The following is a 25584-nucleotide window of genomic DNA, read 5'->3' on the forward strand; positions in this document are numbered from 1 at the left end:
CTGGTCACATATCAGAATATAAAGTGGCTCTTGGCCGGGCGTGGTGGCTCACACCTATAATCCCAGCACTTTGGGAGGCTGAGGCAGGTGGATTACCTGAGGTCAGGAGTTCAAGACCAGCCTGGCCAACATGGTGAAACGCTGTCTCTACTAAAAATATGAAAATTAGCTGGGCGTGGTGGTGTGTGCCTGTAATCTCAGCCACTTGGGAGGCCAAGGCAGGAGAACTGCTTGAACCCGGGAGGCAGAGGTTGCAGTGAGCCGAGATTGTGCTACTGCACTCCAGCCTGGGTGACAGAGTGAGCCTCCGTCTCAAAAACAAATAAATAAAATAAAATAAAGTGGCTCCTGGCTGGGCATAGTGGCTCATGCCTGTAATCCCAACACTTTGGGAGGTCGAGGCAGCCAACAATCCCTTTGTCCTGAAACTGCTGTCCAGAATTCCTTTTTTTTTTTTTTTTTTTTCCTGAAATAGAGTCTCGCTCTGTCACCCAGACTGGAGTGCAGTGGCACGATCTCGGCTCACTGCAACCTCCACCTCCTAGGTTCAAGTGAGTCTCCTGCCTCAGCCCCATGAGTAGCTGGGACTACAGGGGCATGCCACTACGCCCAGCTAATTTTTGTATTTTTAGTAGAGATGGGATTTCACCATGTTGGCTAGGCTGGTCTTGAACTCCTGGCCTCAAGTGATCCGCTCACCTTCGCCTCCCAAAGTGCTGGCATTACAGGCATGAGCCACCACACCTGACTCAGTTTCCTTTTTAATGCTCCTCATGACCCTCTGTATTTGTCATTTGAGGAATTTACAGGGTTTGAGACAGAGCCTCAGGTACCTGGGCATGTTCTGGGTGGTGCCTGGGTACAGTCCTCGCAGGCTGGGCTAGTAATGGCCTGTGTCTTCCCTACCCCAGACATCTGTGCCTTCTGCCACAAGACCGTGTCCCCCCGAGAGCTGGCTGTGGAGGCCATGAAAAGGCAGTACCATGCCCAGTGCTTTACATGCCGCACCTGCCGCCGCCAGCTGGCTGGACAGAGCTTCTACCAGAAGGATGGGCGACCCCTCTGCGAACCCTGCTACCAGGTAACCCCTGCAGCAGACCTCTGGGTGCCAGGCACTGAGCTGAGCACTTAGAATATGTTATATCATTTCATTCCCCATACAATCCTGGGAAGTAGGCACTATTGACCCCTTTCACAGATGAGGAAACTGAGGCTCAGAAAGGAGCCCAGTGAAGGCGATTAGTTTCCTAGGGCTGCCTTTAAGAGATCACAACCTTGGTGACTTCCAACAATACACGTTTATTCTATCCTGGTTCTGGAAGTCAGAAGTCCAATATCAGCTTCACTGGGCCAAAACCAAGGTGTTGTGCTGTCTGCAGGCTTGAGGGAGAACCCACATCTCTGCCTTTTGCAATTTCTTTTTTTTTAGTTCTTTTTTTTGGGGGTGGGGGACGGAGTCTCACTCTATCGCCTAGGCTGGAGTGCAGTGGCACGATCTCGTCTCACTGCAACCTCTGCCACCCAGGTTCAAGGGATTCTTCTGTCTCGGCTTCCTGAGTAGCTGGGATTACAGGCACCTGCCACCGCACCTGGCTAATTTTTGTATTTTTCATAGAGACGGGGTTTCACCATCTTGGCCAGGCTGGTCTTGAATTCCTGACGTCGTGATCCACTGGCCTCGGCCTCCCAAAGTGCTGGGATTACAGGCCTGAGCCACCGCACCCAGCCTCTTTTTTTTTTTTTTTTGAGATAGAGACTCATTATGTCATCCAGACTGGAGTGCAGTCGTGCAATCTCGGATCACTGTAACCTCTGCATCCCAGGTTCAAGCGATTCCCATGTCTCAGCCTCCCGAGTAGCTGGGACTACAGGTGCCTGCCACCATGCCCGACTAATTTTTGTATTTTTAGTAGAGATGGGGCTTTACCACTTTGGCCAGGCTGGTCTCAAACTCCTGACTTCAAGGGATCCACCCTCTCAGCCTCCCAAACTGCTGGGATTACAGGTGTGAGCCACTGCACTCGGCCCCTTTTGCAATTTCTGAAGCTGCATTCTACTTGACTCCTTCCTCTGCCATCAAAGCCAGCAGTGTAGCATCCCGCTTCAGCGGCCCTATTGCCACCCCTGTGTCAAGTTACAGGGACACTGTGATGGCATTTAGGACTCACCTGGATAATCAGGATAATCTCCCCCATCTTAAGATCCTTAACTTGGCTGGGCGCAGTGGCTCACGCCTATAATCCCAGCACTTTGGGAGGCCGAGGCGGGGATCACGAGGTCAGGAGATCGAGACCATGGTGAAACCCCATCTCTACTAAAAATATAAAAAATTAACTGGGCGTGGTGGCGGGCGCCTGTAGTCCCAGCTACTTGGGAGGCTGAGGCAGGAGAATAGCGTGAACCCGGGAGGTGGAGGTTGTAGTGAGCCGAGATCGTGCCACTGCACTCCAGCCTGGGTGACAGAGTGAGACTCCGTCTCAAAAAAAAAAAAAGATCCTTAACTTATCCCATCTGAAAGCCTCTTTTTCCGGGCAAGGTAACGTTCACGGGGTCCAGAGATAAGGACCTGAATATCTTTGGGGGCATCTCTTAGCTACCACACGAGGTCACATAAGATGGCCAAGCAGCTGGGATTCTACTCCACACCCATGTGGCTCTGGAGGCTGCCATCAGTCTTGCCACCATCTCCCCTAGAGCCACAAGGTTCCAATGTTTGATCTCACGGAATCTGTGTTGCTTCCGGGTACCAAGTGCCATCTGGGAGAGCCAGTTGGGATGCCAGCATACTGGAATTTCTAACTCTTGGATGGTTTGTGGTGGCATGTCAAGGGTGGCGACCACCCACAGCCACATCCCCTGGGTATGTGTGTAGGCCACACCTGGAAATCAGCATTTTGAGCAAGTGTCTCAGGTGATTCTCATGCATATAGAAGTTTGAAAACGGCTGATTTGAGGGGTTAGAGTATTTGGAGCTGAGACTGTCCAGAAGAATCCAAACAATCCAATCCCAGGCTCACCACCAGTGAGGCACTGTGGGAGGAGAGAGGAGCCAGGCCCTCCCTGCCGTGTCCCTGTGACCCCATCAACATGATGGGGGAGTGTCCCTCAGGGCTGAGACACTGGGGGAGGAGGGGTGAGGAGGGGTGTCTAGCTGAAAGCAGCCAAGAGGAAGACTTGATCAGTGTGCTGGGGAGAGAAGGGCCGTGCCCATGAGAGGGAGGGTGGGAGTGGGAGATGCCCCTACATCTGTCCAGGTGGGGTCAAGGTAAAATGCACAGGAGCACAGCCAGGAAGGAGAGACAGCATGTCCAGGAGAAAAGGTGGAAATGCTAGAGGGAGGCCCGCTGCCCTGCCTCAGGTGTCTCTTTATCATTGCTCCTTATTCCAGGAGGAATTTGAGGCAGCTTCTATGAATGCATATATACCAGCCAGGCGCGGTGGCTCACACCTGCAATCTCAGCACTTCGGGAGGCTGAGGTGGGAGGATTACTTGAGGTCAGGAGTTCGAGACCAGCCTGGACAACATGGCAAGACTCCACCTCTCTTTTAAAATAGTGATTTTTTATTAAAACGTGTTTTTAAAGAGAATGTATGTATACCTATAGACCGCAATGATATAGGTGCACTGAAAAATTCCATGTGATTCTCCCGCCTCAGCTTCCCAAGTAGCTGGGATTACAGGTGCCTACCACCATGCCCGGCTGGTTTTTTTGTTTGTTTGTTGGTTGGGTTTTTTTTTGTTTTTGTTTTTTTTGTATTTTTAGTAGAGACAGGGGTTTTCACCATGTTGGCCAGGCTTGTCTGGAACTCCTGACCTCAGGAGATCCACCTGCCTTGGCCTCCCAAAGTCCAGGGATTACAGGCATAAGCCACCTTGCCTGGCACATTTCTTCTTAAAGGCGTCATATAAAATTATATTAACTGACTGGGTGCCATGGCTCATGCCAGGCCGAGGCAGACGGATCACCTGAGATTAGGAGTTCGAGACCAGCCTGACCAAAATGGAAAAACCCTGTCTCTACTAAAAATACAAAAATTAGCCAGGCACAGTGGTGCATGCCTGTAATCCCAGCTACTCCGGAGGCTAAGGCAGGAGAATTGCTTGAACCCAGGAGGCGGAGGCTGCAGTGAGTCAAGATCGCACCACTGCATTCCAGTCTGGGCGACAGAGCAAAACTCCATCTCAAAAAAAAGAAAAAGCCTGGGCACAGTGGCTCATGCCTGTAATCCCAGCACTTTGGGAGGCCGAGGCAGGCGGATCACCTGAGGTCAGGAGTTCAAGAGCAGCCTGGCCAACATGGAGAAACCCCGTCTCTACTAAAAATACAAAAAATTAGCCTGGGTGTTGGCGCATGTCTGTAATCCCAGCTACTTGGGAGGCCAAGGCAGGAGAATTGCTTTAACCCAGGAGGCGAGGTTGTGGTGAGCCAAGATTGCGCCATTGCACTTCAGCCTGGGTGACAAGAGTGAAACTCCGCCTCAGGAAAAAAAAAAAGGTAGATCTCATGTTAAGTGTTCTTCCAACAATAAAACAATTTGTAAAAGACTGCAATAATACTATGATATGTAAAATAAAGACATCCAAACAGAAGGAAAATCAAAATAGAAAATGAGACGAAATCAAAGGGAATGCTACAACCCACTGTGTGTGAGGAGGCCAGACAGGCAGGCTCACGCCTGTAATCCCAGCACTTTGGGAGGCTAAGGCAGGTCGATCACTTGAGGTCAGGGGTTCGAAACCAACCTGGCCAACATAGTGGAACACCATGTCTACAAAAAATACAAAAAATTAGCCGGGCGTGGTAACATGCACCTGTAGTTCCAGCTACTCAGGAGGCTGAGGCATGAGAATGACTTGAACCTCATGTAGAGGATGCAGTGAGCTGAGATTGGGGCACTGCACTCCAGCCTCAGTAACAGAGTGAGACTTTGTCCCAAAACAAAACAAAAACCAAATAACAACCAAAAAGCCCTATAATGGTTTCGAAATATGAAATGTGGAATTTGGCTCTGAGCTTCCAAGTGGCCAAATGGAAAAGGGAAAGAATTTCAAGGCTTCTTGTCTATATGATAAAAGCACCCAATTCTCCTGAGAATTCCTTTTCCTGACCCTGAGGTTTAACCGAAGTTTCTCCTATGAGCTCTGTGAACCCTGACCTTAAACATATCCCAGTAACAAGAAATGCAGTCATAGCATCAGGGCATCAGGGCAGTATTCCTTGTAGTAAGCCAAGGATGCAAGGCTAAGCTCAATTTGTTATAAGCAATGGTGGAGGTTTTGGGCGATAGTTACAGGTTGTCTGCAGGCCTCTCCTGTACTTCCCAATTCCTGGGCCCCCGAGGGCAGCCTCCCAGAAGAAGAGACCCTTGTGGGTTGGAGTGGGTGTGCCGTGGATGACTCTGGCAGTGGCCTCTGTCCCAGGACACGTTGGAGAAGTGCGGCAAGTGTGGCGAAGTGGTCCAGGACCACATCATCAGGGCCCTGGGCCAGGCCTTCCACCCCTCCTGCTTCACGTGTGTGACCTGCGCCCGGTGCATTGGGGATGAGAGCTTTGCCCTGGGCAGCCAGAACGAGGTGTACTGCCTGGATGACTTCTACAGGTACGAGAGGGGTTTGGCACCAGGTGGGGTGCAGGGACAGGGCGAGATCTAAGCAGGATGAAGGAGCCGAGCCTGAGTCCTGGGTGCTGGGCCAGAGTTTCCTGTCTACTGGTTTATTATAAAGAATATTACAGGGCTGGACTGGGCACGGTGGCTCATGCCTGTAATCCCAGCACTTTGGGAGACTGAGGCGGGTGGATCACGAGTTCAGGAGATTGAGACCATCCTAGCTAACACAGTGAAACCCCATCTCTACTAACAATACAAAAAAAATTAGCCAGGCCTGGTGGCGGGCGCCTGTAGTCCCAGCTACTCGGGAGGCCGAGGCAGGAGAATGGCGTGAACCCGGAAGGCGGAGCTTACAGTGAGCTGAGATTGTGCCACTGCACTCCAGCCTGGGCGACAGAGCTAGACTCCAAGCAAAACAAAGCAAAAAACTAAAAAATATATATAATGTCACAGGCAGGTACTATTAAGGGTTCTGTTTTACCAACCAAGGCACACAGCAGCTAAGTACCCAGTCTCTCCACAGGTAAGTATTGAAACTCTTGGTAAGTATACACATCCCCAAGGACCTGACTTTCGGGCCCTGCTCTGAAACCCCAGACCTCTGGGTCTGCCCTTGGAGCTGAATGACGCAGTGGGGACACACATCTGTTGGACTCAATCCCTGCCCATAAGTTGCTCACCACTCAAGGGGAGAGACAGATGTGCCTCTTAAGAAAGAAGTACTGGCTGGGCACGGCGGCTCACACCTGTAATCCCAGCACTTTGGGAGGCCAAGGTGGGCGGATCACGAGGTCAGGAGTTCAAGACCAGCCTGACCAACATGGTGAAACCCTGTCGCTACTAAAAATGCAAAAATTAGCTGGGCATGGTAGCGCCTGCCTGTAGTCCCAGCTGCTCGGGAGGCTGAGGCAGGAGAATCGCTTGAACCTGGGAGGCAGAGGTTGCAGTGAGCAGAGATTGTGCCATTGCACTCCAGCCTGGGTGACAAGAGCCAAAAAACTCCGTCTCAAAAAAAAAAAAAAGACAGATCGGCCGGGCGCGGTGGCTCACGCCTGTAATCCCAGCACTTTGGGAGGCCGAGGCGGGCGGATCACAAGGTCAGGAGATCGAGACCATGGTGAAACCCCGTCTCTACTAAAAATACAAAAAATTAGCCGGGCGCGGTGGCAGGTGCCTGTAGTCCCAGCTACTTGGGAGGCTGAGGCAGGAGAATGGCAGGAACCCGGGAGGCGGAGCTTGCAGTGAGCCGAGATCGCGCCACTGCACTCCAGCCAGGGGGACAGAGCAAGACTCCGTCTCAAAAAAAAAAAAAAAAGACAGATGAGATGGGTCCCAGCCCCACTGAACACAGTTCTCAATTCAGGCAATCTCCAGTGATGCTGGAAAACCAGGTCTCATTACACAGGTCTCTCCACCTGCTCCTGCCAGGAAGAAATAGACATCTCTGCTTATAGCTGCTAGTGCAGTCCCATAGCAACGGGACTGAAATTGCTCAGGAGGTGAACACCAGCCAGCCCGAGTTCTGACAGCTAATTAATTTATGTGGTTGTGGCATGAACGCCTCCCAAGCATGGGTTTCTTTGCTTCTAGGAAATTCGCCCCCGTCTGCAGCATCTGTGAAAATCCCATCATTCCTCGGGATGGGAAAGATGCCTTCAAAATCGAGTGCATGGGAAGAAACTTCCATGAAAATTGCTATAGGTGTGAGGTAAGTAGAGCCCAGGTGGTTTAATAATATTTCATCGCTGCATTGCCAGGCCCTTGGCTGGGTCGCTTGGACATGGGGACAGGTCAGGGTGGGGGCTGTACTCTCAAATTGCTCACTGTCCGGTAGGAGAAACAAAAGATGCTGGAAATACAACTATAGTCTATTATCAACTCTTTGCGTTAATGATAAGAAACCAAACTCAAGTTGCTTTCTACAAAAAAGAGAATCTGTTGGCTAATGGTGGTGGGATCACTGATGGTATTGAGTGATGGTATCAGGACTCTCTCCATCTTTCTTTCTTTCTTTTTTTTTTTTTTTTTTTGGAGATAGTCTTACTTTTGTTGCCAGGCTGGAGTGAAGTGGTATGATCTCAGCTCACTGCAACCTCTGCCTTCTGGGTTCAGCAATTCTCCTGCCTCAGCCTCCCAAGTAGCTAGAATTACAGGCATGCACCACCGCACCTGGCTAGTTTTTGTATTTTTAGTAGAGATGGGGTTTCACCATGTTGGCCAGGTGGGTCTCAGGTGATCCGTCCACTCCACCTCCCAATGTGCTGGGATTACAGGCATGAGCCAACGCTCCCGGCCTCTTTTCCATCTCTTGGCTCTGCCTTTTTTATGTGTTTGCTTCATTTTTGCTGCCTGTGGGCTGGCCTTCTTTGTGGGGAGGTGGGGCACAGTGCATGGGCAGAGATGGCCCAGGTTTACATCTCCCCGGCTTAGAAACCCTAGGGGAAAGACAGAGCACACCACATCCAGGGAAGCCAGACTGTCCCTAGAAGGTCTCTAATCACCCCAGCTAGGGTCACATGCCCATTCAAGGCCAGTCACTGTGGCTGGGTGCTAGGATTGATAACCCCTGGGGCCAGGGAGGCAGAACCACATAAAAAAAGAGGGGTTGCTACAACTGGAGGAAGGGAGAAGAGGATGCTGGACAGATCTATACCACGTACCTTTTCCGGGTGCCAGGCAAGAGAATGTAGAAATCAGCTTTGGGGGCCTGGTGCAGTGGCTCACATCTGCAATCCCAGCACTTTGGGAGCTGAGATGGGTGGATTACTTGAGCTAAGGAGTTCAAGACCAGCCTGGGCAACATGGTGAAACCCCATCTTAAAAAAAAAAAAAATGAAATAAAAAATAAATCAGCATTGGCATAAAGAAGGCAGTGCTGGTCTAACCAGGGTGGTAGAATCAAAGGCACTCATGTAGGAGGCAATGCTTGACTGGGCCTTGCAGGATGAGGAGGAGTTTGCCAGATAGAGGGGAGAAGAAGTCCAGAAAGAGGAAAAGAGCTGTAAAAATCCACAGTAGCATAAGCAAGCCTGAAGAATCAGAGGAAGTGGAAACGTCTTTTCCTTTTCCTTTTTTTTTTTTTTTTTTGAGATGGAGTTTCACTCGTGTTGCCCAGGCTGGAGTGCAATGGCGCGGTCTCGGCTCACTGCAACCTCCACCTCCTGGGTTCAAGGGATTCTCCTGCCTCAGCCTCCCAAGTAATTGGGATTACAGGCATGCAACACCACACCCAGCTAATTTTTTGTATTTTTAGTAAAGACGTGGTTTCTCCATGTTGGTCAGGCTGGTCTCAAACTCCTGACCTCAGGTGATCTGCCCGCCTCGGCCTCCCAAAGTGCTGGGATTACAGGCATGAGCCACTGTGCCTGGCCTTTTTTTTTTTTTTTTAAAAGACAGTCTTACTCTGCCTCCCAGGCTAGAGTGCAGTGGTACGATCTTGGCTTACTGCAACCTCCAGCTCCTTGGTTCAAGCAATTCTCCCTGCCTCAGCCTCCTGAGTAGCTGGGATTACAGGTGCCCACCACCACGCCCAGCTAATTTTTATATTTTTAGTAGAGATGGGACTTCTCCATATTGGCCAGACTGGTCTCGAACTCCTGACCTCAGATGATCCGCCTGCCTCGGCCTCCCAAAGTGCTGGGATTACAGGCGTGAGCCACTGCACCCAGCCTAGATCAACTCTTTTGAATGTTACTTTTTCACTTAGAAATTGTCTCTTTTAAATTGTTTTTATTATTTATTTATTTATTTATTTATTTTTGAGATGGCATCTCACTCTGTCACCCAGGCTGGAGGGCAGTGGCGCGATCTCAGCTCACTGCACCCTCCACCTCCTGGGTTCATGCCGTTCTCCTGCCTCAGCCTCCCGAGCAGCTGGGACTACAGGCATGCGCCACCACACCCGGCTAATTGTTGTATTTAGTAGAGATGGGGTTTCACCACGTTGGCCAGGTTGGTCTTGAACTCCTGACCTCGAGTGATCCAGCTGCCTTAACCTTCCAGAGTGCTGGGATTACAGGCATGAGCCACTGCTCCCGGCCAGAAGTGGAAGTCTGTAGATGTGACTGGAGTGTAGAGGGCTGGGGTTATGGTTAATGTTGAGGCCAGACTGAAGGAAAGGGCTGCGGTGCCAGGCTAGAGAGTCTGGACTTCAGGCTGCAGAGAGGGGTCAGGCTGAGATGGGCGAGCTGATTAGAAACTGGTGCAGTTGTCCCAGGAAGAAGGGCCCAGGTGTCGTCACATGCGACTTGGCAATCAGAAGGGTCCTATGCTAGCTTTAAAGTTCTGCTATTGCTCTCTTAAAGTCTTGATTTTTTTTGTTTGATTTTATTTTTATTTTTATTTATTTATTTTTGAGATGGAGTCTCGCTCTGTCACCCAGGCTGGAGTGCAGTGGCGCGATCTCGGCTCACTGCAAGCTCCGCCTCCCGGGTTCACGCCATTCCCCTGCCTCAGCCTCCCGAGTAGCTGGGACTACAGGCACCTGCCACCACACCCGGCTAATTTTTTTGGTATTTTTTAGTACAGATGGGATTTCACTGTATTAGCCAGGATGGTCTCGATCTCATGACCCCGTGATCCGCCCGCCTCAGCCTCCCCAAGTGCTGGGATTACAGGTGTGAGCCACTGTGCCCGGCCTTTGTTTTTAATAGAGACAGAGACTGGAGTCAGGCTGGAGTGCAGTAGTGTAATCATAGCTCACTGTAGCCTTGAAATTTTGGGCTCAAGCAGTTCTCTCACCTTAGCATCCTGAGTAGCTGTAAGTACAGGTGCGCACCACCACACCCAGCTAATTTTTTTATTTTTAAAATTTTTATAGGGATGACTTCTCTACAAAAATTTGCCCAGGCTGGTCTTGAACTCCTGGGCTCAAGCGATCCTCTCACTTTGGCCTCCCAAAGTGCTGAGATCACATGCATGAGCCACTACCTACAGCCTGAAATTCTTAATTTTTTTTTTTTCTCAGAGACTGAGTCTCACTTTGTTACCCAAGGTGGAGTACAGTGGCACTATCTCCGCTCACTGCAACCTCTGCCTCTCAGGTTCAAGCAACTCTCTTGCCTCAGCCTCCCGAGTAGCTGGAATGACAGGCTGGCACTACCGTGCCCGGGTAATTTTTGTATTTTTAGTAGAGATGGGGTTTCGTCATGTTGACCAGGCTGGTGTTAAACTCCTGGTCTCAAGTGATCCGCCCCCCTTGGCCTCCCAAAGTGCTGGGTGGCGTGAGCCACTACACCCAGCCAAAATTCTTAATTTCTGAACAAGGGGCCCCACATTTTTATTTTGTCCAAGATCCTACAAATTATGTAGTCAGTCCTGCTGAGGAGGCTCAGAAATCCTCTCCCACCCCTTCTACTGCCGGCTCCTTGTCACTGAAGCTTCTGTCTTCTCCGGTGATGGTGACAAGGTGGCAACTTTTATGGGGGGGACCTAAGTGGAGAGCCCCAGAGCAGATCTCTTACTCGATGAGTATTTCGAAAGACTTGTTCACTCCCACTTATGTAAACAGATACTGGGACCCAAAGACTATTTTCACTGAGGTTGTCAAAGGAGCTGGGTAGAGAAGTTGATAAATTGCTGCGTAATTACATTGTCTTTGTTGGTTATAGTTCAAAGTCCTGCTGATAGTGCATTTTGAAAGCCCAATGAGGAAGTTTAAATGCTGTTATCCCCACCATTGTCCTAATGAGTCCAGCAGTGACTGGCACTTTCCTGAGCCAGGAAGTCAGGAAGTGAATAAACCCCCACAGTGGTATTGATGACTTGGCCAAGGGTGGTGTAGTAAGTCGGCATTTGGAGTCCAGAAGTTATGTGTCAGAAGATGAGGCTTCTTGACCAGGCACGGTGGCTTATGCTGGTAATCCCAGCACTTCAGGAGGCCCAGGCAGATGGATCACTTGCATTCAGGAGTTCAAGACCAGCCTGGCCAACATGGCGAAACCCGGTTGCTACTAAAAATACAAAAATTAGGCCAGGTGCAGTGGCTGACTCCTGTAATCTCAGCACTTTGGGAGGCTGAGGCAGGCAGATCACGAGGTCAAGAGATGGAGACCATCCTGGCCAACATGGTGAAACCCCATCTCTACTAAAAATACAAAAATTACCTGAGTGTGGTGGTGTGTGTCTGTAGTCCCAGCTACTCGGGAAGGTGAGGCAGGAGAATCGCTTGAATCCGGGAGGCAGAGGTTGCAGTGGGCTGAGATTGCACCACTGTGCTCCACACTGGCGACAGAGTGAGACTCCGTCTCGAAAAACAAAATTAGCTGGGTGTGGTGGCGCACGCCTGCAGTCCCAACTACTTGGGAGGCTGAGGCAGGAGAATCGCTTGAACCCAGGAGGCAGAGGTTGCAGTGAGCCGAGATTGTGCTGCTGCACTCTAGCCATCTACCCTGGGCAATAGAGCAAGATTCCATCTCCAAAAAAAAAAAAAAAAAAAAAAGTGAGGCTCTTGAAACACAGCAGCCTGGAGGAGTTGAGTGCTATTACCTAAGAAGAAAATGGGTTTCCATGCACTGCCCACACCCACATCTCACCATTTAATGTTGGCCGGGCACGGTGGCTCACGCCTGTAATCCCAGCACTTTGGGAGGCCGAGACGGGCGGATCACGGGGCCAGGAGATCGAGACCATCCTGGCTAACTGGTGAAACCCCGTCTCTACTAAAAAAAAAAAAAAAAAAAAAAAATTAGCCGGGCGTGCTGGCGGGCGTCTGTAGTCCCAGTTACTCGGGAGGCTGAGGCAGGAGAATGGTGTGAACCTGGGAGGCAGAGCTCCCAGTGAGCCGAGATCGCGCCACTGCGCTCCAGCCTGGGCAACAGAGTGAGACTCCATCTCAATAAAAAAAGAAAAAGAAAAGGAAAATATTAATGTTTGTGCTGGTCTGGTCCCAGCTCCAGAACCAGCTGTGTGACCTGGGGCAGAGCCTACTCCTCCCTGGACCTTAGTATCCCTCCTGTGAAATGAAGGGACTGGACCAGACACTCATCAGCAGATACCCATAGCTGCCAGTGCTGGGGTGGGCTGGGGACTTGGCCATAAACAGGGTTCCTGTCTCGCAGAACTTATGTTCTAAAAGGACTGTTGAGGCTGGGCGCAGTGGCTCACACCTGTAATCCCAACATGGGAAGCCAAGGTGGGTGGATCACTTGAGGTCAGGAGGTCAAGACCAGCCTGACCAACATGGCAAAACTGCGTATCTACTAAAAATACAAAAATTAGCTGGGTGTGGTGGCGCATGCCTGTAATCCCAGCTACTCAGGAGGCAGGAGAATCACTTGAACCCGGGAGGCAGAGGTTGCAATGAGCTGAGCCTGGGTGCAACTGCACTGCAGCCTGGGTGACAGAGCAAGACTCTGTCTCAAAATAAATAATAAAAACACATTTTAAAAAATAATGAAGGGGTTATTAAGGCCCTTCTAGCCCCAGCTTTTCCTGAACGCTCAGGGGACTTCCTCAGGTGTCCTTAGTTCTCCTGTCGGTGAATGTCCTCTCCGGCACCTCCATGTGGATTAAAGCCTCCCTGTGTGCCTGTGTCTCATCTTCCCTGATGGAGACCTGGCCCAGGTGTTGGGAGGGCAGCAACGAGCATCCTCCTTCCTCCCGCTTAGGGAGTACATCCACTCATGTAGTTGGTTTATTCGGCAGACGCCTAGTGAGTCCCTCCCCTGTACAGGCAGCGCCCAGGCCCAGGGCAGGTCCACATGTGTCTTTGTCTCCTCAGGACTGCAGGATCCTCCTGTCTGTTGAGCCCACGGACCAAGGCTGCTACCCCCTGAACAACCGTCTCTTCTGCAAGCCGTGCCACGTGAAGCGGAGTGCTGCGGGGTGCTGCTGAGTACCTGCTGGGCAGTGAACAGACCACTAGCCCTGGCTGGGGCCCTTCCCTGAGTTGGTTTCCCTTCCTGACCTGCTCTTGCACACTTTCCTTCTGAGCCTCCGTGGGGACCAGCCTGCAAGTCGGCCTAGCCTGTCCAGGATACAGTGGGGCTGAGTACCCCCAGGCCTTCCACTCCTCCTCTACCCTCTGGGCATCAGAAGGCTCCTGGACTATAAGCGTCACCCCCAGAATTCCCTGGTGACCCCACCCCACTTCCGGGGAAAAGCTGGGGGAAGTTGGACCCTTCTCACTGACTAGCTGTCTGGTAGGGGTGCTGGGACCAGCCTGGCTTGCAGGGTTGAGCTATTTGAGGAACAACTCCAAGGTTCCTTAAAAAGGGCTTTTTAGAGGCTGGGCAGGGTGGCTTACGCTTGTAATCTCAGCACTTTGGGAGGCCAAGGTGGGTGGATCATTTGAGATCAGGAAAGACCAGCCTGGCCAACATGATGAAACCCTGTCTCTACTAAAAATACAAAAACTAGCCAGGCATGGTAGCAGGTGCCTGTAATCCCAGCTACTAGGGAAGCTGAGGCAGGAGAATCTCTTGAACCTGGGAGGCAGAGGTTGCAGTGAGATTGCACTGCAGCCTGGATGACAACAGGGAAACTCTGTCTCAAAAAAAAAAGTGCTTTTTAGACTGGGCGTGGTGGCTCATGCCTGTAATCCCTGCACTTTGGGAGGCCAAAGCAGGCAGATCACTTGAGGTCAGAAGTTTGAGACCAGCCTGGGCCAATATGGGGAAACCCTGTTTTTATTAAAAATACAAAAATTAGCTGGGTGTGGTGGCTCGCACCTATAATCCCAGCTACTTGGGAGGCCGAGGCAGGTGAATTGCTTGAACTGGGGAGGCGGAGGTTGCAGTGAACTGAGATGGCACCACTGCACTCCAGCCTGAGCGACACAGCGAGACTCTATCTCCAAAAAAAAAAAAAGTAGTTTCTGAAAATATTGAGGTTGAAATGATGGGAACCAACATTCTTTGGATTTAGTGGGGAGCGTAATAGCAAACACCTCGCCTTGGTTCGCACATGTACAGGAATGGGATCCAGTGGGGCACAGCCATGGACTTCCCCACTCTGGAATGTGTGGTGCCAAAGTGGGGCCAGGGCCCAGGCCCAGGAGGAAAGGGTGGTCCACAGACACCCCGGGATGTCAGCAGCCCCCCACCTGCCTTCTGGCACCTCCCGGGTGCTGCGGTGTGTCAGCAGGCATGGGGTGAGAGCCTGGTACGTGCTGCGAACAGGGTGCGGGGACCGAGTGTGCCTCCTTCAGCCTTGACTCGGGCCATGCACCCCCTCTCCCTCACACACACACAAGCACTTCTCCAGGATGGTGCCAGGACAGGTATCTCTTCAGTCCCCTGGTTATGACCTCAAGTCCCACTTGGGCCCTGCAGCCCCGCCTGTCTTGTAACCCCTGCCTCCTCAAGACCACACCTGGAAGATTCTTCTTGCCTTTGAAGGAGAATCATCATTGTTGCTTCATCGCTTCTAAGACATTTTGTAGCACCTGGACAAGTTAAACAGAATGTGCTTTCCTCCCTGGGGTCTTGCTGTCCCGTAGGCTCTCACGAGAATGCCACAGGGGCCTCAGCCCAGATGGCAGCATCTCGCCCTTAGCCTATAGCAGGGAGTCCTGAACTTCTGCATTCACAGGCCACCTCCACAGTTGTTCTAACCAAAGACCTCCTGTTCTGTTCTTTCACTTAAATCAACATGCTATTTTGTTTTCACTCACTTCTGACTTTAGTCTTGTGCTGAGCCATGTATCATGCAGTCATGTTCACGTGCTAGTTACATTTTTCTTCTTACACATGAAAATAAACGCATACGTGTTAGAAGCTCTTCCGTGTTGCGTATAAGCTCTCGCACAGGTGAACGCTGGCCTTTGGTGGTAGCCCTAGAAAGATGTTTGCTGGGCATCTGCTCGCTGTGGTGGGAGCGTCTGAAGAGTGCTGGGGCTCAGCTCAGCAGACGGAGGGGCTCCTTCCCTGCCTCATCCCCAGCACCAGAGGCTGGCGCTGGCCAACTCACCGGTGTGCTTCTCCTGGACACAGGCCACCACCAATGGGGTTGGCTGCAGGGGCTTCAGTAGAGCTGCCAAATGCTTTAAGAATGAACACTCAGGCTGGGCGTGGTGACCAATGCCTATAATCCCAGCACTTTGGGAAGCTGAGGTGGGCCGGTCACTTGAGGCCAGGAGTTTCAGACCAGCCTGGCTAACATGGTGAAACTGCCTCTACTAAAACTACAAAAATTAGCTGGGCATGGCGGTGCATGCCTCTAGTCCCAGCTACTCGGGAGGCTGAAGCAGGAGAATCTCTTGAACCTGGGAGGCAGAGGTTGAAGTGAGCTGAGATCACAACACTGCACTCCAGCCTGGGTGATAGACTGATTCAAAATAAGAATCAACAGTCAGGCTGGGTGCAGTGCCAGCACTTTGGGAGGCCGAGGCGGGCGGATCATGAGGTCAGGAGATCAAGACCATCCTGGCTAACATGGTGAAACACTGTCTCTACTAAAAATACAAAAAGTTAGCTGGGTGTAGTGGCAGGCGCCTGTAGACCCAGCTACTCGGGAGGCTGAGGCAGGAGAATGGCGTGAACCCAGGAGGCGGAGCTTGCAGTGAGCCGAAATAGTGCCACTGCACTCCAGTCTGGGCGACAGAGCAAGACTCCGTCTCAACAACAACAACAACAACAACAAAAAAAAAACCCAAAAACAAAATTAACCAGGCGTGGTGGCGCATGCCTGTAATCCCAGCTACTCGGGAGGCTGAGGCAGGAGAACCTCTTGAACCTGGGAGGCTGAGGTTGCAGTGAGCTGAGATCACGTCATTGCACTCCAGCCTGGGTAACGAGCAAAACTCTGTCTCAAAAACAAACAAACAAACAAACATATATATATCTCCTTGTTGTAATTCCTCATGTCCTAGCATGCTTCTGTTTGAGTGTGTTTGGAAGGGTGTTACCTGGATGAAATTCTAGGAGATGCCTCTGTTTTTTGGGCTGCCCTTATAAAAATCATTCCATAAGGTGATGCTTCTAGGGAGCGTTCAATAGTGTTTGTTCACCTCTCCCACCCCAACCCTCCCAACCAACCTTCATCCCTCTTTTCATCCTTTTCTCTGGTCTCACTTGGAGGGCGCCTGCCAAGTGTAGACACAATTAGAACACCCTGGGCAAAGACGATTTCCCTTCCCTTTGGGTACACTCAGTGGCGGAGATAAAATATATTCTCTAGATTCAAAGAGAGATTTGTGCATCCGTGTTCATGGCAGCATTACTCACAATAGCCAAAAGGGGGAAGGAAACAAGTGTCCATGAACAGAAGAATGGATGACAAGATGTGGTCTATCCAGACAATGGAAGATTCTCCAACCTTAAAAAGGATGGCAGTCTGGGTGCGGTGGCTCACATCTGTAATCCTAGCACTTTGGGAGGCCGAGGCAGGCGGATCACTTGAGGTCAGGAGTTCAAGACCAGACTGGCCAAAATGGTGAAATCCCGTCTCTACTAAAAATTCAAAAATTAGCCATTAGTCAGGTGTGGTAGCGCACGCCTATAATCCTAGCTACTCAGGAGGCTGTGGCAGGAGAATCGCTTGAACTGGGGAGGCAGAGGTTGCAGTGAGCCGAGATCGTGCCACCACATTCCAGCCTGGGTGACAGAGCAAGATCTCCATCTCAAAAAAAATAAAAGGCCGGGCGCGCTGGCTCACACCTGTAATCCAGCACTTTGGGAGGCTAAGGCAGGCGGATCATGAGGTCAGGAGTTCAAGACCAGCCTGGCCAACATGGTGAAACCCCGTCTCTACTAAAAATACAAAAATTAGCTGGGCATGGTGGCGCAGGCCTGTAGTCCCAGCTACTGGGGAGGCTGAGGCAGAAGAATCACTTGAACCCAGGAGGCGGAGGTTGTGTGAACCAAGATCGTGCCACTACACTCCAGCCTGGGCAACAAAGCAAGACTATCTCAAAAAAAAAAAAAAAAGGATGGCATTCCAACACATGCCACAATGTGAATACACCTTGACAACATTGTGCTAAGTGAAATAGGCAGACACAAAAGGACAGATACTGTATGATTCCACTTATATGAGTATCTAGTCAGATTCATAAAGACAACGTAGAACAGAGGTTTCCAGGAACTGGGGAAAAATAAGAATGAGGAGTTTAGTGTTTAATGCGGGCAGAGTTTCAGTCTGGGAAGGAGAATAGCGTTCTGGAGGCCAGGCGAAGTGGCTCATGCCTGTAACCCCAGCACTTTGGGAGGCCAAGGCAGGCGAATCGCTTGGGCCCAGGAATTCAAGACCAGCCTGGGCAACATGGCAAAACGCTGTCTCTACAAAAAATTAGCCAGGCATGGTGGCATGCACCTGTAGTTCCAGCTACTGGAGAGGTTAAGGTAAGAGGGTCATCTGAGCCTGGGAGGTCGAAGTCGCACTCCAGTCCTGGATGACAGAGTGAGATCCTGTCTTTAAAAAAAAAAAAAAAAAGCTGGCCAGAGTTCGAGACCAGCCTGGCTAACACGGTGAAAACTTTTCTCTCTAAAAATACAAAAAGTAGCCAGGTGGGGTGGTGGGCACCTGTAGTCCAAGCTGCTTGGGAGGTTGACGTGGGAGAATCACTTGAACCCAGGAGGCGGAGGTTGTCGTGAGCCAAGATCGCACCACTGCACTCCAGCCTGGGTGACAGAGTAAGACTCTTGTCTTAAGAAAAAAACAAAAAAAAAAGGCCGGGCACGGTGGCTCAAGCCTGTAATCCCAGCACTTTGGGAGGCCGAGACGGGCGTATCACGAGGTCAGGAGATCGAGATCATCCTGGTTAACATGGTGAAACCCCGTCTCTACTAAAAAAATACAAAAAACTAGTCGGGCCTGGTGGCGGGCGCCTGTAGTCCCAGCTACTCGGGAGGCTGAGGCAGGAGAATGGCGTAAACCCGGGAGGCGGAGCTTGCAGTGAGCTGAGATCTGGCCACTGCACTCCAGCCCGGGTGACAAAGAGTGAGACTCCATCTCAAAAAAAAAAAAAAAAAAAAGAGTTCTGGAGATGTATGGTGGTGATGGTTGCCCAATAGTGTGAATGTACTTAATGCCATGAAACTGTACAGTTAGTTGTGATGGTAAATTTTATATGTATTTTAGCACAATTAAAATATACATATATAATACATCTATCTGTGCATCTAAACCAGATGCTGCGAGACAGGAAGAGGAGCTGGTGAAGGCATGCAGTGCTGGAGGGGTCCTGAGGGGGCGGTCCCTGCCTAGGGTCCCCTGCCCAGCCTGGGAAGGCTGGCCACTGCTGTCTGCAGACAGCTGGTTGTCCTGCTGCCCTGGAGTCCCTAAAGGCAAGTGCGCACACAGCCACTAGAGGGCAGCATGGGCCGGTGAACGGGGAGCCCGGGCATGAATTATTTCAGGGCTCACCCGGGTCTTCAACTTCTCCGAACTGCAAGAGGGGAAGGGTCATTCCGGCCCACCCACCACGCATGATTGCAGTGAGGCTGAGAGGAGAGAACAGATTGTAAAACTAGAAAGTGTCCAGTCTGGGCCAGGCGTGGTGGCTCATGCCTATAATCCCAGCACTTTAGGAGGCTGAGGCCAGTGGATCACCTGAGGTCAGGAGTTCGAGACCAGCCTGACCAATATGGTGAGACCCTCGTCTCTATTAAAAACACAAAAATTAGCCGGGCGTTGTGGCGTGCGCCTGTAGTCCCAGCTATTCAGGAGGCTGAGACAGGAGAATCTCTTGAACCCAGAAGGGGGAGGTTGCAGTGAGCCAAGATCATGCCACTGCACTCCAGCCTGGGTGACAAAGCTAGACTCCATCTCAGAGAAAGACTTTGTCTCAAAAAAAAAAAAAAAAAAAAAAGAAGAAGAAGAAGAAGGAGACCAAGGTGCAACTTTCTTCGGTTGTCCCCAATCCGGGTTCATCCAACACCAGCCGCCTCCACCATGCCGCTGAAGTTCAACCCCAACGAGATCAAAGTCGTATACCTGAGGTGCACCGGAGGTGAAGGGGGTACTACTTCTGCGCTGGCCCCGAAGATGGGCCCCCTGGATCTGTCTCCAAAAAAGATTGGTAGTAATATTGCCAAGGCAACGGATGACTGGAAGGGCCTGAAGATTACAGTGAAACTGACCATTCAGAACAGACAGGCCCAGATTGAGGTGGTGCCTTCTGCCTATGCCCCGATCATCAAAGCCCTCAAGGAACCACCAACAGACAGAAAGAAACAGAAAAACATTAAACACCGTGGGAATATCACTTTTTTTTTTTTTTTTGAGACGGAGTCTTGCTCTGTCACCCAGGCTGGAGTGCAGTGACCGGATCTCGGCTCACTGCAAGCTCCGCCTCCCAGGTTTATGCCATTCCAAGTAGCTGGGACTACAGGCGCCTGCCATCTCGCCCAGCTAGTTTTTTTTTGTTTTGGTTTTTTTTTTTTTTTTTGTATTTTTTAGTAGAGACGGGGTTTCACTGTGTTAGCCAGGATGGTCTCGATCTCCTGACCTCGTGATCCGCCCGTCTCGGCCTCCCAAAGTGCTGGGATTACAGGCTTGAGCCACCGCGCCCGGCGGGAATATCACTTTTGATGAGATCGTCAACATTGCTCGACAGATGTGGCACCGATCTTTAGCCAGGGAACTCTCTGGAACCATTAAAGAGATCCTGGGGACTGCCCAGTCTGTGGGCTGTAATGTTGATGGCCGCCACCCTCATGACATCATAGATGACATTAACAGTGGTGCTGTGGAATGCCCAGCCAGTTAAGAAGCAGAAAGGAAAATATTTCAATAAAGGATCACTTGACAACTGGTGGAAAAAAAAACAAAAGAAAAAGGGCAACATGGAGAAACTCCATCTCTACTAAACATAGAAAAATTAGCTGGGCATGGTGGTGAGCACCTGTGGTCCCAGCTACTTGGGAAACTGAGGTGGGATGTTCACCTGAGCCTGGGATGCAGAGGTTGCAGTGAGCTGAGATCGCACCACGGCACTGCACTCCAGCCTGGGCCACGGAGTGAAACCCTGTCTCAAAAACAAAACAAAACAAAGCAAAAAACTATAAAGTGAGTGATATGGCTGTGGAATTGCTGCCACTGTCCTGGACACATGCCCTTTTGGAGGGAGATCTATGTCAGGAGACTGAATTCTTCATTGGCTCAAACCCCCACCTGCTAGGAGGGGCCCAGCTGGAAGTCCCCATGCTGCTACCCTGTAATTCCATACCTGGGAACCTGGCCACAGTAAGCACAGAATCAGAGCTCGGACAAAGGACAGTAGGGTGCACTGGGGAGCCCTGAGCCTTTCCGATGGTCACCCTGTCCCCAGAGGCCCCTTTCCCCGAAGGTACATCCAGGTGTGAACTTCACCCAGCACAGGCCAGCCCCTCCAGGGCAACCCAAGCCCCTCCCTACCCTGCTAGAGAGACAAACGGTGGAAATGGGGAATTGAATGGGAGGGATGGGGAGAGGGGAGGAGGCTGGGCTGATAAGGAAGAATTGCAGGGACTGAGGACATTTTCCAAAAAATGTTCTCCTCACTTTAATGTACAGTTTATGTAACAAAATAACCTATGAAGTAGCAATTTTGACATCGCCAGAGAGGAGGAAGCGGCACATCAGAGAGCTGGTATAACTGCACAAGGCTGCACAGCAGAGCCAGGATCAAAGCGGGTCCAGTGAAAACTCTATAGTCCTCCAGTACAGATCCACTTCAGAAATCCATATTCTAGAACGTTTCAGAGCCCATCGTGTAACACAGGTGCCAAAGTCCAGCTGAAAAAAATCTTTAATGTCTTGAGCTCTGCATTTTTTTTTGTTTGTTTGTTTTTTGAGACAGAGTCTCACTCTGTTGCCCAGGCTGGAGTACGGTGGTACAAACACGGCTCAATGGGCTCAAGCAGTTCTCCTACCTCAGCCTCCCAAGTAGCTGGGACCCCAAGCATGCACCACCACACCTGGCTAATTTTTTAAATTTTTTGTAAAGATGGGGTTTTACCATGTTGCTCAGGCTGGTTTGGAACTCTTGGCCTCAAGCAGTCCTCCTGCCTCGGCCTCCCAAGTGCTGGGATTACAGGAGTGAGCCACCGTGCCCAGCTAAGACCTGCATCTTTTTTTTTTTTTTTTTTTTTTTTTTAAGAGACGAGGTTTCTCCGCGTTGCCCAGACTGGTCTTGAACTCCTGAGCTCAAATGATCCTCCTGCTTTGACCTCCCAAAGTGCTAGGATTACATGTGTAAGCCACCACGCCAGGCCAAGACCTGCATCTTAAGAGGGGGAGTTTAGACTGCAGGCCTCTTGCTTGCAAGTGAGATATAATTTTCCCAATCCATCCAGAAAGGTCCTTGTATCCTGTATGACTCACACTAATTCTCAGAGACTGAGCATTAGATTAGAGACTCCGGAGTATACCCTGCTCATAACCTTCATTCTGCAGAAAAAAAAAATGTGTGTGATTCAGCGGAAAATAATGCACTAGCTACACCCAGCACACCCTTCTTAGTTATCAGATTCTAGCCTTTTGTTGCCTTTGAGCGACTTTATAGCTCTGTAAATTGTAGGCAAATGATATATTGCACTGTCTAGTAGAGGTTCTCCCTCGCTCTCTTGTTGAAAAACCAGGTTTCATTTACACATTCATTTCAATATTCCTGACCTGGCTGGGCGCGGTGGCTCAAGCCTGTAATCCCAGCACTTTGGGAGGCCGAGACGGGTGGATCACGAGGTCAGGAGATTGAGACCATCCTGGCTAACACGGTGAAACCCCGTCTCTACTAAAAAAATACAAAAAAACTAGCCAGGCGCGGTGGCGGGCGCCTGTAGTCCCAGCTACTCGGGAGGCTGAGGCAGGAGAATGGTGTGAACCCGGGAGGCGGAGCTTGCAGTGAGCCGAGATCGCGCCACTGCATTCCAGCTTGGGGGACAGAGCCAGACTCAGTCTCAAAAAAAAAAAAAAAAAAAATTCCTGACCTATGAATGTGACTGTTCTTAGCTGCCCCCTTTTTTTTTTTTTTTTTGAGACAGAGTCTCACTCTGTCACCCAGACTGGAGCGGAGCGCAGTGGCATGATTTCGGCTCACTGCAACCTCCACCTCCTGGGTTCAAGTGATTCTCCTGCCTCAGCCTCCCAAGTAGCTGGGATTACAGGCATGTGCTATGACACCCAGCTAATTTTTGTATTTTTAGTAGAGACGGGGTTTCACCAGGTTGGCCAGACTGGTCTTGAACTCCTGACCTTAGGCAATCCACCTGTCTCGGCCTCCCAAAGTGCTGGGATTACAAGAGTAAGCCATTGCGCCCGGCTCTTAACTGCCCTTTTGAGCTGGTTATAACATCACCTGGCTCCCTTATGAGTTAAATAAAATGGTTAATACCTATTCATTTTCTATCTGTGTGGGAGTCATGATTTTACTTTTTTTGAAAATGAAAATGACCTTGGACCACTTCCTTCACCAGGTGTTTGTGGCAGTTCCTTTAGGCCAGGGGAGGTGATGGGGTCCCTTGCAGGGCATCCCATGAGGTGGAATTAAGAGCAGCCAGCCGGTGGCCTCTGCTCCCCAGAGCAGTCTCTGAATGGGAAGGGAGGGGAGGGGAGGGGAGGAGGAAGACAAGAGGGAGGGTTTCTGCCCAGTGGATGGAACAAGGTCTTAGCAAGACCTAGATTCTTGGCCTGGGTGAAGTGGCTCATGTCTGTAATCCCAGCACTTTGGGAGCCGAGGCAGGAGGATCACTTGAGCCCAGAAGTTCTATTCCAGCCCAGGCAACAGAGTGAAACCCCATCTCTACAAAAACAAAACGAAAACAAAAACAAAAACAAAACAAAAAACTAGATTCTCTGTCTGGTTAAGCTCCTAGCCAGTTATTTGACCTTGAGACACAACCTCTCTAAGTTTTGAGGGTAAGGAAGGGTGTCAACAACTGATGTTTGTTTCCTGAGCTCTTGTTTGTCTTGTTTGGGGTGAGGCTGGAGAGGTGGGATGATTGACTATGCTGAACAGGAAGCTAGGTTTCAGCAGTTAGGCAGACTGCCTGGGATCAAGGCTCCTTGATGACGATCCTGACAGTAATAACAACAGCAGCAGTTACCATTTCGTGGGCACGCATACGCCCACATGTATTATCTCATTTAGTCCCCACCGCTGCCTGGAAGGAAGGAATGATCTATGATCCCATCGTTCAGACCGGGAGACGAAGGCTCAAGGTCACACCACATAGATTCCGGCTCTAAATTTAGCCAAGTCCTAAACCCTTTATTCCACTGCCTTCGTCTCCTAGATGTGACAGGGCCATCCCTTGGCCACTGAATTACTTTTTTCCTCACCTGCAAAACAGAATTATTACCTTGATCATACACATAAAGGAATGCAATGGCAGATGACTAAATGTCATGTGGTTTCCTGGGATGGATTCTGGAAAGGAAGAAAGGACATTAGTGGAAAATCTGGTGAAATCCCAATAAAGTCTGGAGTTTGGTGAGTCATGTTGTACCAATGTCAGTTTCCTAGTTTGGACAAATGTGCCATAGTTGCGTGAGATGTTTTTTTGGTTGTTGTTTGTTTTTTCTTTTTGAGACAGAGTCTTGCTCTGTCACCAGGCTGGAGTGCAGTGGTGCAATCTTGGCTCACTGCAACCTCTGCCTCCCAGGTTCAAGCGATTCCCCTGCCTCAGCCTCCCAAGTAGCTGGGACTACAGGCATGCACCACTACGCCTGGCAAATTTTTTGTATTTTAGTAGAGACAGGGTTTCACCATATTGGCCAGGATGGTCTCGATCTCCTGACCTCGTGATCCGCCCGCCTCAGCCTCCCAAAGTGCTGGGATTACAGGTGTGAGCCTCCATGCCAAGCCTCAGTAAATCTAAAGTTATTTTGAAATCGAAACTTTCTTATCTAACAAACTAATGGGATAAAGAGGAAAGCCTTTGAGCCTGAGCTCCGGGATGCCCTGCCTCCCACTGATGATGTAAGAACAAAGGGGTGAGAGGAGGCCATCAGACACTCTTCCGCTAGCAGGAAAGTTGGGCTGAGAGGGGAGTCATGTCTGGACAAGGGGGAGGGGCTGAGAAAAGGGCAGAGAAGAGGAGGACCTCACCCAATTTCTTTTCTTTTTTTTTTTTTTTTTTGAGACGGAGTCTCGCTTTGTTGCCCAGGTTGGAGTGCAGTGGCGCAATCTCGGCTCACTGCAAGCTCCACCTCCCAGGTTCACGCCATTCTCCTGCCTCAGCCTCTCAAGTAGCTGGGACTACAGGCATGCACCACCACACCCGGCTAATTTTTTGTATTTTTAGTAGAGACAGGGTTTCACTGTGTTAGCCAGGATGGTCTCGATCTCCTGACCTCGTGATCCGCCTGCCTCGGCCTCCCAAAGTGCTGGGATTATAGGCGTGAGCCACTGCGCCCGGCGACCTGACCCAATTTCTATAGCATGCGGGAGACAGGTGCGAAGTAGGAAGAGGATGGTGAGGGGTCTCAGAAAATCAGAGTGACCTTCACCTAGTACGGTGGTAACTTTTTTCCTGTCCATAAACACAGGAAGGATTGCTCAGGAAAACACAGTATGGGCCGGGCATGGTGGCTCACGCCTGTAATCCCAGCAGCTTGGGAGGCCAAGGAGGGTGGATCACCTAAGGTGTGGAGTTTGAGACCAGCCTGGCCAACATGGTGAAACCCCATTTCTACTAAAAATACAAAAAATTATGGCTGGGCGTGGTGACTCACGCCTGTAATCCCTGCACTTTGGGAGGCTGAGGCAGGCGGATCACCTGAGGTCAGGAGTTTGTGACCAGCCTGACCAATATGGAGAAACCCCGTCTCTACTAAAAATACAAAATGAGCCAGGCGTGGTGGCGCATGCCTGTAATCCCAGCTACTCGGGAGGCTGAGGCAGGAGAATTGCTTGAACCTGGGAGGCGGAGTTTGCAGTGAGCCGAGATCGCACCATTGCACTCCAGCCTGGGCAACAAGAACAAAACTCCGTCTCAAAAAAAAAAAATCACAATACGACCCAGGAATCCTGAACTGGTCCTTTACAGTTAGCAGGATCCCACACCTCAGACCACAGGGAGGGACTGGCTGAAGCAGGAGAGAAACCCATGA

At 50.6% G+C, this 25584-nt stretch overlaps 2 protein-coding genes across 2 annotated transcripts in view; both read left to right on the top strand.

Moving 5' to 3' along the window:
* The window catches only part of FBLIM1 (filamin binding LIM protein 1), a 29038-nt gene extending 15005 nt beyond the window's left edge, over positions 1–14033 (top strand). Inside the window, exons 6-9 of the mRNA XM_009199834.4 lie at positions 912–1081; positions 5423–5601; positions 7201–7318; positions 13331–14033. Coding sequence (XP_009198098.2) covers positions 912–1081; positions 5423–5601; positions 7201–7318; positions 13331–13444 — 581 coding nt within the window. The 3' untranslated portion in view covers positions 13445–14033. The remainder of the gene's footprint in view (positions 1–911; positions 1082–5422; positions 5602–7200; positions 7319–13330) is intronic.
* A 5366-nt stretch (positions 14034–19399) lies between these two features.
* LOC101012883 (60S ribosomal protein L12-like) lies at positions 19400–20308 on the top strand. Its single transcript, XM_003891171.5, has 2 exons — positions 19400–19744; positions 20052–20308. Exons 1-2 carry the CDS (start codon positions 19444–19446, stop codon positions 20258–20260), a joined length of 510 nt encoding a protein of 169 aa, XP_003891220.2. The 5' UTR covers positions 19400–19443; the 3' UTR covers positions 20261–20308.
* The last annotated feature ends 5276 nt before the right edge of the window (positions 20309–25584 follow it).

Source organism: Papio anubis, chromosome 1 (genome assembly GCF_008728515.1).
Source record: "Papio anubis isolate 15944 chromosome 1, Panubis1.0, whole genome shotgun sequence".
NCBI classification, from domain to species: domain Eukaryota; kingdom Metazoa; phylum Chordata; class Mammalia; order Primates; family Cercopithecidae; genus Papio; species Papio anubis.